The following is a 13,714-nucleotide window of genomic DNA, read 5'->3' as shown; positions in this document are numbered from 1 at the left end:
TAAGGGGGCACTCTGCAAGGAGGAAGAGCAAACAGTGCCAGAGGGGGATCAGGCAGGTAAGTATGACATGTTTGGTATTTTAGGAAAATAAAATTAAAAGCTTTACTATCATTCTAAAGAGAATTACAATTCTTTTTGTAGCCAAAACAGATTATTTATATGTTTTTCAACTGTGTATCAAGCTCTTTTATAAAGCTCAGTTAACAATTAAAGTGTAGGTTCACCCATTAAAAAAATCTCCCAGTCCCCCTCCTTATCCTCCTCAATACTGCTACTTGTACCCTCCTCCCCACAAGCCTATACTTACCTCAACCAACAGCTGCGGCCACCTACCGGTAAAAGTCTAGTCTTGGGCTGCAGATACCTGTGCACTAATTTCCTAAGACCTGAATGGGACATAATCATACTAAAGAAAGGGACATCCCATTCACCTGATACAAATGAAAGGATGGACGCTGCTCAACCGAACCCAGGAGTCCAATGTTGAGGAATGGCCTCAGCTGCGTACTGGCCACACCTTCTGATGTATTTAGCCCCACCCACCGGGGGGCTTGGTCACAGAGGTACCTCTGTGACCAAGCCCCAGTGGGCGGGGCAAAATGCAGAGCACATTTAATTCACATCTGAGCACATTTAATTAATTTTCTATATTCAAAGCAAACTTCCATTAATGTCTCTTTGCTTTATTTTATTTTGTAATCACTTTGAAAAAAAACACACATAGCACTTCTGGTCATAGCCTTCTTGGGTAAGGGCAGATGATTCATGTGGCATTTACATCCTGGAATCCATATGCCCTTAGCTCAGGCATGCAGGCCTGCGTGTGTTTATTTGAGAAAACCCTCTTCCCCTCCTGAAGACTCCTGGGATGTATGACATCATTTGCCTCTGCCTGTAAACCAGGAAGTAACTAAAGAAATGTAAAGAAAAAATGTAAAACAAGTAAATATGATATAATTTCCGATCTGTTTACTAATGCTAGCAGCATAAGGAATCAAAATAGTCAGTGTTGATTGAGAGAGTGAAGTTCCGCTTTAATATGACATCACGACTGTCACCGTGTCCTGTAAAAGTTATGGGACTCAAAATAGATGTTCCTCTATCTAGATCTAGATACAGGCTCATTGGATTACACTGCATGCTTAAACAGGAGCAGAGCCATAAATAAAAACATTATATGACTGCAATAATATGTAAGAATTTGTGAGAGTGGTGAATATGAATAATATGTTGTAATACAGATCATTAGGTCTTACATTTTCTGTGCTGTAACTGGGATTATTTTACCAGAGTATGGCAAGTTATGTAATAGGTATATCAGCTGCTTGGTTACATTTACGGAAGACACCAAAGGCATGTTCTGATTTGCTGTATACTTTTCAAGTTGGCCAGTGATTAAAACAGTGGTCCCCAAATTCTGATCTGCAGTTACGGTCTGCTGGTAGCCATAGACAGGACTGAACTTGCAGGGCTTGCAGGGCCACTTGCAGGGCTTTCAGGAACATTACTCCTACTGACCACTGACACGGGGACAGGGTCGGTGCTTTCACTAGACAAACTAGGCGGTCACTTAGGGCACACTGCCACCTAGGGGCACCTGGGCACAGCACATGCTGGCACTCTCTCTGTCTGGGGCCAGTGTAACAGCTGAGCTGCTGTTCCTTCCAGTATTCCTCTCAGACTAAGTCCCTTGCTACAAGCCATTTCATCGGTGGAGGAGGAGCTGTGCCTGCGGAGGAAGGTAATATCTGACTCTGAAGTCTCATGTTTGTGTGAGTGTCACCCTGCCAGCTGGCCATCCATCACATGTGCAATGTGTCAGTGAGTGATGACATCATCATGATCGAAAGGCCTGCTCTTCTAGTGCCTGCTGGGCCTGCTGATCTGTGCTGGTGTTGGTGGTGATGTGTTGTGCTGGATCTGTCACTGTGTGGAATTGCTCAGTTCAGGTGTTCTCTGTGTGTGTGAGCTAAGCTTCCTGCTGTCACAGCGTTTTATCTCCCCCCATTGCCTGGGGAATTCCAGCCTGGGATCTGTCAGAGTGTGGATCCATCATCCTCCACTCTCTGAAACTGTCACCCTGCACTGATAGCCACAGATACAGTCCGTACATGACACTGATTTTGTCTGTAATATTGGTGCTGGTGGCATCTTATGGCACTTATTTTTGCAAATTAAAAAAAATGTAGCAGTTTCATGTTTTGTTGATTTAATATTTTCTACTGTTTTTAAAAAAAATTTGGGAAGGAGGGGCACAAGTAGATGGTCTTGACTAGGGCGCAAAATAGTCTAGCACCAGCCCTGTACGGGGACATTCACGCCTTCCGCTGATCATCGACGCAGGGCATTTATTACACCTATTAACCACTGATGCAGCATCATTTTTTACTCCCACTGATCAGCAACACTGGGACATTTTGTACTATCATTAATGACTGATGCAACAGCCTTTTTTTAACTTCTGTTGACCTTCCACACACGTGCATTTTTTTTCCTGATACTGAAAAGATCAATTTCTATCTGCAGCCTAAAAAATGTCCTCGAATATTTTCCCCACCAGACCTGGGAGAAATAAAGCTCTAGACACCAAAGTGTGCAAGTTAAATCTCTGAAAGTTGAATGCATGACAAGAACTGTTATACAGAACTCAGTAGGCGTTGCTTAATCTTAGGATGACCAATGAAACATTCCATTCTTATCAATATAGTTACGTGAAGAACAGAAACGGCAAATATCTGAGGGATACCATATAAGGTAGTTCCGTTTACAGTGAAATGAAACTATTCTCAGCAAACAAGGGAGAAGTTACAAGCAAAACTAACTTCACACATCTAGAAATGGAGGCATTATATAAAATGGATGCCAGTTAATAAGACATATTTTCTTACTCCTACTAAATAAGGTCTGATCACCAAACAATGAAATGAGCAGTGACCTTGCCCTTTGTTTAAAAAGTCAGAGGACCCCTGGATTAGACAAAAGAGACAATTGTATTCAGGGGACTAAGGCAGCCCATTGATTAGTCAGTTTTTTCATTCAACCAGTGGGTTGAACAAAAAAACTGACTTGATTCCCCTATCCAAACATTCGAGCTGGATGGGGGAATTCTCCCTACTGAGCTATTGTATTCCAACAGAAGGGAGACCTTCCAGCCAGCAGATTACATTGATCTACATTGCAGGCTATAGTCTCTAACGCTGACTGAGTAGGGAAAATCCAACAGGGTGCCTGTACAGAAGTTGATCAGTAGGTTGACTTTTGTACAACCTCCCTGTCCATACATGGATCGACATTATGAAATTCGTACAGTCTCTGCTGAATAGGGTTGGGCTAGATGTTCGAGTCGAACATAAGTTCGACTTGAACATCGGCTGTTCGTGTGTTCGATGACCACACGAACCAGAAGGGCTTTTTAGCAAGCTGTTCGCCCGTCACGCCCTGACAGTGCATTGTGATTGGCCAATGCAATGCAGCTGACCACAGGTCAGGTGCAATGCTTTGGCCAATCACAACACATGATGATGTCACAAGAGGGTGGAGTGGCCCTGCCCCCTTGTGATGTCATCACAGTATTTGTCAGAGCTGTCATCCCGGCGCAGCTGTCAGACGGCGGGAGCCAGCATCAAGAGCGGAGCAGTTTTTCTTTTCTTTTTTTTGGCTCAGCGTTTGGCGGTGGGGATTGTGATTGATGTTAGTTTGGGGGAAATGTTTTTTATTTTTGTTTTTAATAAAGGACTTTTCAAAGACTGTCTTCTGTAATTTTTTACACTACACTTTTTTTTTGTGAATGAGTAGCGATACCATGTACCCCATACACATGGGGGGGCGGGATCTGGGGCCCCCTTGTTAAAGGGGGCTTCCAGATTCCGATAATCCCTTTGCCTAAAGACCCCCACAACCACCGGCCACATTGTGGGGAAGAGACCTTGTCCCCATCAACACAGGGACAAGGTGTTTTAGAGGGAGCCCCCATGCCCCAAAGCACACTCCATGTTGAGGGCATGTGGCCTGGTATAGTTCAGGAGGAGGGAGGCACTTGCTTGCCCAACCCCTTTCTGGACCTGCCAGGCTGCATGCTAATATAAGGGTCTGGTAAAGATTTTGGAGGGGACCTCCATGCCAATTTTTTAAATTTTTGCTTGGGGGTTCTCCTCAAAATCCATACCAGACCTGAAGGCCTTGGCATGAATGGGGGGGACCCCATGCCGTTTTTAAAACACAAAAATGAATTGCTGGGCAATGCCTGCAATTCTTTTTATATTCAGCTGTCAGCGGGGAACCCTGCTGACAGCTAAAACAGTAAATAATGTTTTCACTACTAAAATACTGTATTACTTAAAAATATAAATATAAATAATATGCTGTATTTTAGTAGCTGTGTGGTATTTTACCACATACCCAGAGCGAATTGTCCCTGTTCGAAGTTTGCGGTCGAACTTTTGTTAGGTTTGAATGTTCGACTGCTGAACTGGCTGAATTTCGATCCATGTATAGCTGGCTTAACTAACATAGAGATTAATAGCCTTTTATTCCAAGCTAACCACATGTATTTTATTTTATGCATGCTCTAAATGACAAGGATAAATATACAGTGGGGTTCATTTACTTAAACTATAGAGTGCAACATCTGGTGCAGCTCCGCAAACAGCTTCCAGTTTTCTTTTTGTCATTTAACCTGTACACCTTTCGGGCGGCTGGGCCTTGATGCTGCGCGGCCGCAGATTTGTGTACCAAAAGTAAACAGACGTGCCGAGAGCGTGGCCTGCATGCCCCTAGCACGTTTACCGGTGCCTCATGGAAAGGTCCCAATCACTACTTGGAATCTGGACCTTTCCAATCTTGTGACCGCTGTTACAGCCAATCATGGCAGTCACATGACCCTAAACCCCACCCCGCCTCCCAGCATCACAAACTCCTTAAAGGGCTGGGAGGCGCTGGCACCAAGGGGTTAATTACCTTTTATATCAGATGTGTATGAGTTAGTCACTTTCAGCTGGGCTTCTGTAATGTTGGATTTTTTTTTTCTACCACTAATCCAAGAGGCTTCTTCGCTTCTAATGAGTGCCAAGGACATTGTAACGGACCACCTGACAGCACCTCTAGCAACCCACTGGTCAGGCTTCCCCAGAGCGCGGAGTCTAAGTTCCGGAGCACTTGTTCACCAGGGTCCCTGATGGTGGGGATGGACTTGGAGCGCTCCGAGACCAGGTCGCGACTACCGGGTATACCCACCGGTGGTAGAAGAGTCCGCCAGAGGCTCCCGCAGAGTAAGAGTCTGATGTGAGAGGACCGGGGGGTCCCAGTGAGATGGATGAGCTAAAGCTAGGTCAGACAAGCCGAGTCGGTAGCCGGGGGGGCGGTGCGGTACAAAGCAGCAGGCAAAGAATGGTCGGGTCACAGGCCAGGTCAATAACAGGAGATCAGATCTAAATAGGGACATTCCGGAGCGAGGTCAGTAGTACTCACAGTCACAGGTTTCAGGGAACAGGAATTGCAGGAAGACCATTCGGCAACCAGTGACAGCACAGGGCGATTTAAATATTGCGCTCTGCGCTGTCATTGGTTCCTGGCGCGCACCTGTGAACGCCAGTGCGCATGCGCGAACTCCGTCGCCGCGGCGGGCCGGGACCTAGCGCCCGCATCCCTGTATGAGAAGGCCTAATGCGCATGCGCCGGGACCAGCGCCGCGGTGATCCCTTACAGACATACCCCAGCCACATGGATACATCACGTTAATCAATTCGCCATGGTGTCATGAAATGTGTCAAAGCAGATGTTGATTGTTGAAGAACATGGAAGGGGTGTGGAAGTTTGAAATCACACAGCTCTAACTTATATAGCCAACACAGTGTCATGAAGTCTGGAACAGGTGTTAACCGTTAGTCACATTGCTGATGGTGTTAATCATTATGAAAGATTTTCAGGATAGAGATGTTACATACATAGTTACATAGTCTAGTCTGGCTGAAAAAAGACAAAAGTCCATCCAGTTCAACCATTAAAAAAAAAAGTTATAATCCTATACCCACAGTTGATCCAGAGGAAGGCAAAAAAACCAACAAACCATGATCCAATTTGCTCCTGCAGAGGAAAAAATTTCTTCCTGATCCCCCAAGAGGCAATTGGATATTCCCTGGATCATCATTACCTATAAATGTTAGTATCCAGTTATATTCTGTGTATCTAAGAAAGAATCCAGGCCTTTTTTAAAGCAATCCACTGAGCTGGCCAGAACCAACTCTTGAGGGAGTCTATTCCACATTTTCACAGCTCTCACTGTGAAGCAGGGCCGGATCTAGGGGGGTGCTGGGGTAGGCTGTGCCCACACAGATTTTAGCTGTGCCCCCCCAGGTCTCTGAAAATGCATCCACTAATCCATGATCCAATCTGATGCAGACAGTTGATGTAAGGAGGCACACAGATAGGTACAATCCATGTAAGGGGAGCACTCTGATGGGGACACCTGATGTAAGGGGGCACTCTGATGGGATCTCTGATAGGGTACCTGATGTAAGGGGGCACTTTTATGGGGACTCTGATGGGACACCTGATGTAAAGGGCCACTCTGATGGGGACACCTGATGTAAGGGGGCACTCTGTTGGGGACAGTTGATGTAAGGGGGACTCTGATGGAGGCACTCTCATGGGGATACCTGATGGGAACTCAATGTAAAGGAGGCCTCTGATGAGGACTCCTGATTTAAAGAGGAACTCTCAGAGGGACATCTGATATAAGGAGGGCAGGTTCTGTGTCAGCCTGATACATACTAGTGTTTCCCAGGTCATGACACTGTGTGACAGACTCAGTGATTCACACACAGTGTTGGCATTTTGACCCCTGACTTTTTTTCACTGCACCCCCAGACCAGATAGGCTAGATCCGGCCCTGCTGTGAAGAAACCTTTCCATGTTTGGAGATTACATTTCTTTTCCTCCAGATGTAAAGAGTGCCCCCTTGTCCTCTGTGATGACCTCGGGGTGAATAGCTCTTCACTGAAAAATGTTAGAATGCCATTATATGTGGGTGACGTGTGGCTTCCCCTGTTTGGGGGTGGTAGATGGCCTTTTTCATGCATCATGCTCTCTGTCCAAAATGTGCTCCTAACTTTCCTCAAAGGTTTAGGAATACTGCTAAATTCTGCTTGCACATCTTAATTTCACGTTTGCTGAGAAAAAAATATTCCCCTCTGGGTGATCTATGTACATTGCAAGGATTTTAACAAGCTTTGTTGCAAAGTCCTACCTGTTTCTTCTATGAAGAAAAATCTGTTTGCTCTTCTATGTTTTTTGGATGCTTATTCTGAATGACAAAGTCACCTAGTGATCAGCTGATGAACCTGCTGCGCACTAATGAGGAAAATGACAGGGTCTGCATCCCTTTAGAACGATTAACCCTTTAGGAGCATCACACCAAAACTGACATTTTTGTTTTAGAGGATGCCTAAGATTTGACTTGTATATTTGTGCCGACGTCTGGGAGAAATCAGTGAGCTAATCAGACAACCAAGAAGTTATATTTCTGGGGGTGTTCCATACACTAAATGTGTACAGAAGGCCTCCAGGCTTTCATACTGCATTGCATTTCACAGCAAATTACAGTGCTGCAGATTGAAAAGGAAAGGCAATTTTTATTAATGTTCAATTACAATGTGACTTGTGTTGTAATTGTATATGCTATATTTTTTATTATTTACTGTATTTTCTTCCCACAAAAGTGGAGTTACCCTTTAAGCACATAATTCTGTGGCTTCAGCATTATTGGTGTGCTAGAGGTCTGCATCATTCCTAGTGAACTATTATATCTCTCTTAGACCCAGATTAAATAAATTATACTAACTTTGATTCTTTACATGTTTTCTATCACAGCTTGAACTGAAAATGTTCTGTTAGGCGAGTGTTGAATCTGCAGCCATCAAATATCCTAGCTATAAGCCAGGCTACATGTTACTAATAGCTAATACTGGGCACACATATGTTTTTTTTCTCGTTTAAAATTCAATCTGAGTTTCCATTTGTGTATTTAGTTTTTGTTATATCTGCATAGTTCAGAAGATTGTGTTTAAGCTGTTATTTTCACTTGCGTTTTTTGCCACGTTTTGCTTTTTTTTTCCATTTTTCTTGTTGCTAGGCAGATTTTAAACACAAAATGCAGCAAAAAAGCAATACATGCTTTTCTGTAGCGTTCCCATTGAAGTCTATAGAACCAAAAACGCAACATTTTGCATTCAAAAAAGTCACTGACCCTTTCCAAAAAACGCACCAGGTTAAAACGCGGAAATGTGAACGTGTCCCATAGGAAATCGTGTTAAATGGACTGTACTGCAAAACGCTGCAGAAAACGCTTAGGTGTGAACCTAGGGTAAGAGTATCTCTCAAGCAGGTAGTACATGCAAATCCAACAGATTACATTGGGTACACTGAATATTGTGTAGAGTGGGGAACAGGGGCGGACTGACAACTCATGGGGCCCCCAGGCAATAGGGGATCATGGGGCCCCTGTGTCCTTGCCCAAACTCAAAAAAGCCTATGAAAAAGGTACCAGGGGCATCTCATGGGGCCCCCTACTGGCTCCAGGCCCTCGGGCAGTGCCCGAATTTCCAAATGGTCAGTCAGCCCCTGGTGGGGAAGGTCATTACAACAATTCTACAAGTAGTGGATCACCATTGTTAATGGATGCACATAGATGTCAGTAGAGTTTGACATTTGAGGGTTTTCATCTTGATTATCGTTTCTAGAATAATTTCTTAAATACATCTGCTATGCTCCATACGTAATGAGTTATTATGCATTGAGAGTCACATGACAGTAAAGGATCAGAACTTTGAGGATCAAATCTGAAGGTAAAATCTAGAGGAAGAGATATATCAGGGTAGTGAATAAGATCAAGGTATCAGAGAATGAATGGGTTGTAAGGGGGAATTCAAATCGACCTTATTCGAAAAATTTGAATCAGCATTGAGCATTGAATTTCAGAAGATAGTTATATTCTAATTTATTCTATTCTATTGTTTTTTTTCTATTCTATTCTATTCTATTCTTTCCTATTCTACTATTTTATTTTTCTCTTCTCTTCTATTCTGCTCTATTCTATTCTTTTCTATTCTAATCTATTGTATTCAAATTTGAATTTATTCTCTTCGAATTTTGGAAGACAGTTATCTTATTTCTATTATATTTTATTCTGTTGTTTTTGCTATTCTATTCTTTTCTATTCTATTCTGTTATTTTCTATTCTATTCTAATCTATTCTGCTCTATTCTATTTATTCTATTCTTTTCATTTATTTTCTATTCTATTCAATTTTATTCTATTTTATGCTTTTTGAAATTTGAATTTCGGAAGACGGTTGTATTCTAACACTTGTAAACACAATATGTGAAGGAAATCAGCAATATTTGAATTTGAATTTGAATTTTATTTTCTATTCTATTCTGATCTGCTTTACGGCTTTATTATTTTCTATTTGTTTATTTAGTATTCTATTCTATTACTTTCTATTCCCTTATTTTCTATTGTATTCGTTTCCTTTACTTTCTGTTGTATTATATTCTATTCTTTTATATTCTATTCTGTTTCATTCTATTCTATTTCTTTCTATTCTATTCCTTTAATCTCTATTTTATCCTATTCTATTCTATTCAAATGTATTCTATTTTTTCTATTCTATTCCTTTATTTTCTATTCTATTTTATTCTGTTATTTCATTTTGTATTCTATTTTATTCTTTCATTTTCTATTCTATTCTTTAATATTCTTTTCTATTCTGTTTTATTCTATTCTAATTCTATTCTTTTCGCAATTCAAATTTCTGAAGACATCTACAGTATATTCTAACACTAATACACACATTCTTTGAAGGAAATTGGCAATATTCAAAATTGTTTTCAAATTTGAATCTGAATGTTGGATGAAATTTAGTTTTGCTATTTCAGATTCATTACTATTGTAATTCAGAAATTTGGATACATCCAAACCTTCAGATAATGAAAAATGTGTCCGAAATTCGATTCAGAACTAAACAAACCACACGTTTAATCATGTCAGTCTCTAAGGCATGGGTCTCCTAACTGCAGCCAGAGGGCCAGAAGTGGCCCTTTGCTTGCTTTTACCTGGCCCTTGGGGCATAGTTCCTGCCACTGACACCAATAATGAGCCACTATTCATCCCACTGACAACAATGATGGGGCACTATTCCTTCCACTGACACCAATGATGACGCACTATTGCTCCCACTAACACAATGATGAGGCACTATTACTCTCACTGACACCAATGATGAGGTACTATTCCTCCTACTGATGCCAATGATGGGGCACTATTACTCCCACTGACACCAATGATGGGGCACTATTCCTCCTACTGATGCCAATGATGGGGCACTATTCCTCCCATTTACACCAAAGATGGGGCACTATTCCTTCCACTGACACCAATGATAGGGCATTATTCTTCCCACTGACACCAATGATGGGGCACTATTCCTCCCACTGACACCAATGATGGGGCACTAATCCTCCCACTGACACCAATGATGGGGCACTATTCCTCCCACCAACACCAATGATGGGGCACTATTCCTCCCACTGACACCAATAATGGGGCGCTATTCCTTACACTGACACCAATGATGGGGCACTATTCCTCCCTCTAATATCAAACATGGGGTATTGTTTACTCCCACTGACACCAGGATATTTGCTACTGCTGTTGACCACAGTTCGGCCATACTAAAGTTGGAAGGACAGTAAACTGGCCCTTTCTTTAGGAAGTTTGGATACCCCTGCTCTAAGGTATCCATTCAATTGAAAGTGAATTGAACTAGGTATGTTCATAGATACGGTATCAGAGAAAATTCACAGAGCGTCTGAATTAGGCCAGATGGACGAAGAAATATTATATTTGTCTATTGTATATCTGCCTTGTGAGAGTATTAATGCCATTTGATCTATCTGAGTTGATTTACTAAAGCTGGAGAGTGCAAGATCTGGTGCAGTTCTACATAGAAACCAATCAGCTCCCAGGGTATTCTGTCAAAGCTTTATTGAACAAGCTGGAGGTAGAAGCTTCAAAATTGAAAGAAGTGCAGCGCTTAAGATAAGTTCCATCAATAAATATATAAAAGTTCAACGAATAGCAATAGACCCTTATAAGGCAGGTATCTCAGTACTAACAAATGCTGGTATAAACAGCCGACCAAAATAGCAGAAATGCGCACTCACCGGAAGCGCATATTAACAGTGCATGTAGTAATAAATGATAGGTGGTGGGCTGCCTCTCTGATCATCAAGCCTTGGAGAGTAGTGAGAATCTCCCTGGTCCAGAGGTCCCCCTTAGGATGGACAGGTATTCTGCTTTGGAAAGGGCTCCCCTCTCTGGATACTGGATATCACAGGGATTTCCTGCAGATGTAATAGCTCGCATAGGAGCTCAAAGAACAGGTGCCCAATGGTGTAGTATTTCAGAAAAATTTATTGAAGCATAAAACAAACATAGGGCAGTATGCATCATATATCAGTTACAAAAAATTGCAATACTGACCCCTTTAAAGATGGCCGCCGAGCCTCCTCGTGGCTCCAGTGGCATAAAACATCACGCTCTGTACAGCTCCTCCTTCCTAAGGCCTTTCATGCTAAAAGCACATCATCAGAGGGGAGGCCTCCCCTCTACTACATGCGCTGTTAATATGCGCTTCCGGTGAGTGCGCATTTCTGCTATTTTGGTCAGCTGTTTATACCAGCATTTGAAGTACTGAGATACCAGCCTTATAAGGGTCTATTGCTATTCGTTGAACTTTTATATATTTATTGATGGAACTTATCTTAAGCGCTGCACTTCTTTGAATTTTGATGTTACTATGGAGGTATTATGGTCACCTTTAGTGCAATAGCTGCTACATATTCTGAGCGCTCACTATATAGCTTGTTATTTATTTATTGGAGTTAGAAGCTGATTGGCTACCTTTCAGAGCTGGTCCAGCAAGTCAATTTCCCACACCAACTCCAAAAACGGTGGAGGTTCGATGCTGCACCTGTACCTAGCAATAGGAGTATGTGCAGATACTAAAACATGCCTGAGTATGCCCCGTTTAATTTGATTGTAGGAGCCTGGAATCAAAGAGAGAATAGTAATGATAGGCTTATTGTCAATTTTATCATCTGTAAATTTACAATATAATGTTCATGAGATTATATTTGTAGTTTAATATCTTCAATGCAATTAAAACACAGGGAAAATTTTTTAAAGCCATTCAACTTACAGCAAACCTTTCCTATTTATGTGGAGTGCTGTGATCACTTCATTATTAAAACATCTAGCAAAAGGATAGCAATTTTGTAAGTGTTATGACCTTAGTTAATGTATTCAGGCTGTAAATGTCTCTTAATGATTTCTTTTTAATTGTTTCTTTCAGCATACAGTCTGAAGGCCAAAAAAGATCATGTTTGCATAAGTCATGCATTAGGCTATTCAGATCTGCACAATGGAAGAGGCAAGGTTTTGCAATTGAGAGTCTTCACGTTCAAAGCAGCCACAATGGAAGCAGATGATTTGTATACATCTCTAAGTGTGTGTGCACGCATATATTCTGTATATATATACATATGTGGCTTTAGACATAAAAACAGTTGACATTTTGCACATCCAGAAAAAAATGTTATTAATTTTGTTTATTGTTCCCCTAACTGACATAGCCATGGACGTTCAGAACACACAAGTGCTAAGCAATGTAAGATTAAGTTACACAAACATATCTTCTTATTTCCTGCAATGGAAATGTGAAACTAACAAAGACCCATGGCCAACTTTGCAAAGTGTTCTCTGGACTTCCTGTACTATAAAATATTTATGAGTGGTATGCCTATCGGCTTCCTAAAACCTAGACTGGTGCTCTCATTAAAAACAAATAGTATGCTCTGGATTTTTATAATACAACAACATTTCATGTTTATCTGGGACATTTGTCCAGAATAGCGCAGTCATTCACACCATAGCAAAATCATCTTTTTTTATCACTACTGTTCTTCTTCATCATTAATAATCATCAATATAATTAACCTCTACAGAAAATACAACATTTTTCTGCTAATCTGATTAATATTAAACACAATAATAATAATAATATGTTAATTGAATACATGTACAAGAAATGGAATATGTCATGATGGCAAATTTTGTGTGTATATGTGTTGACCTGAACATCGTATTCATTTTGATAACTACGCTATATTTATAAATGTTGGTTTGTAGATTTTCTTAACTTTGTACTTGAGTAAATTAAATGTTTATTCTATATTTTGTCTGTGACACTTGAATTATATATTATTTAAGAGCAAGGAAAAACTGACATATCCATGTTATTGATAGTCCTTGTGTACATTGTATTTTCCACAAATATAAAACAAACATCTTCCATATTTATGCTAAGATTTCTGCTTATATAAATGCAGTATTTAGCATGGCTTCATCCAGAACTATTTAAACCTATTCAAGGCAGAATGAACATTTAGCCTGGGTTCACATACAAGCGGTGCGGTATATCGCACAGGAACCGCACCGCATTCCTGTGCAAATCACATTTTGTATGGCTCTAGTCACACTGCACCCACACCAAAAAGGTGCAGAACCCTTTCTTGGGTCCGCACTAGAATCGGATCACATGGGTATTCACACCTATGTGATCCAATTCTGCACATTTTGCGGACTGCTTTCAGGGTGT

At 41.3% G+C, this 13,714-nt stretch overlaps 1 protein-coding gene across 1 annotated transcript in view; it reads left to right on the top strand.

Moving 5' to 3' along the window:
- The window catches only part of LOC149449358 (transmembrane protein 233-like), a 51,511-nt gene extending 38,221 nt beyond the window's left edge, over nt 1–13,290 (top strand). The window contains exon 3 of the mRNA XM_089693343.1: nt 12,410–13,290. Within this exon, the coding sequence (XP_089549469.1) occupies nt 12,410–12,421 (12 nt within the window). The 3' untranslated portion in view covers nt 12,422–13,290. The remainder of the gene's footprint in view (nt 1–12,409) is intronic.
- The last annotated feature ends 424 nt before the right edge of the window (nt 13,291–13,714 follow it).

The sequence above is a fragment of the Staurois parvus genome, unplaced genomic scaffold, assembly GCF_062004578.1.
Source record: "Staurois parvus isolate SC_StPar_1 unplaced genomic scaffold, SC_StPar_1.0 ptg000626l, whole genome shotgun sequence".
NCBI lineage: Eukaryota > Metazoa > Chordata > Amphibia > Anura > Ranidae > Staurois > Staurois parvus.
This window is presented reverse-complemented; position numbering and strand designations above follow the sequence as displayed.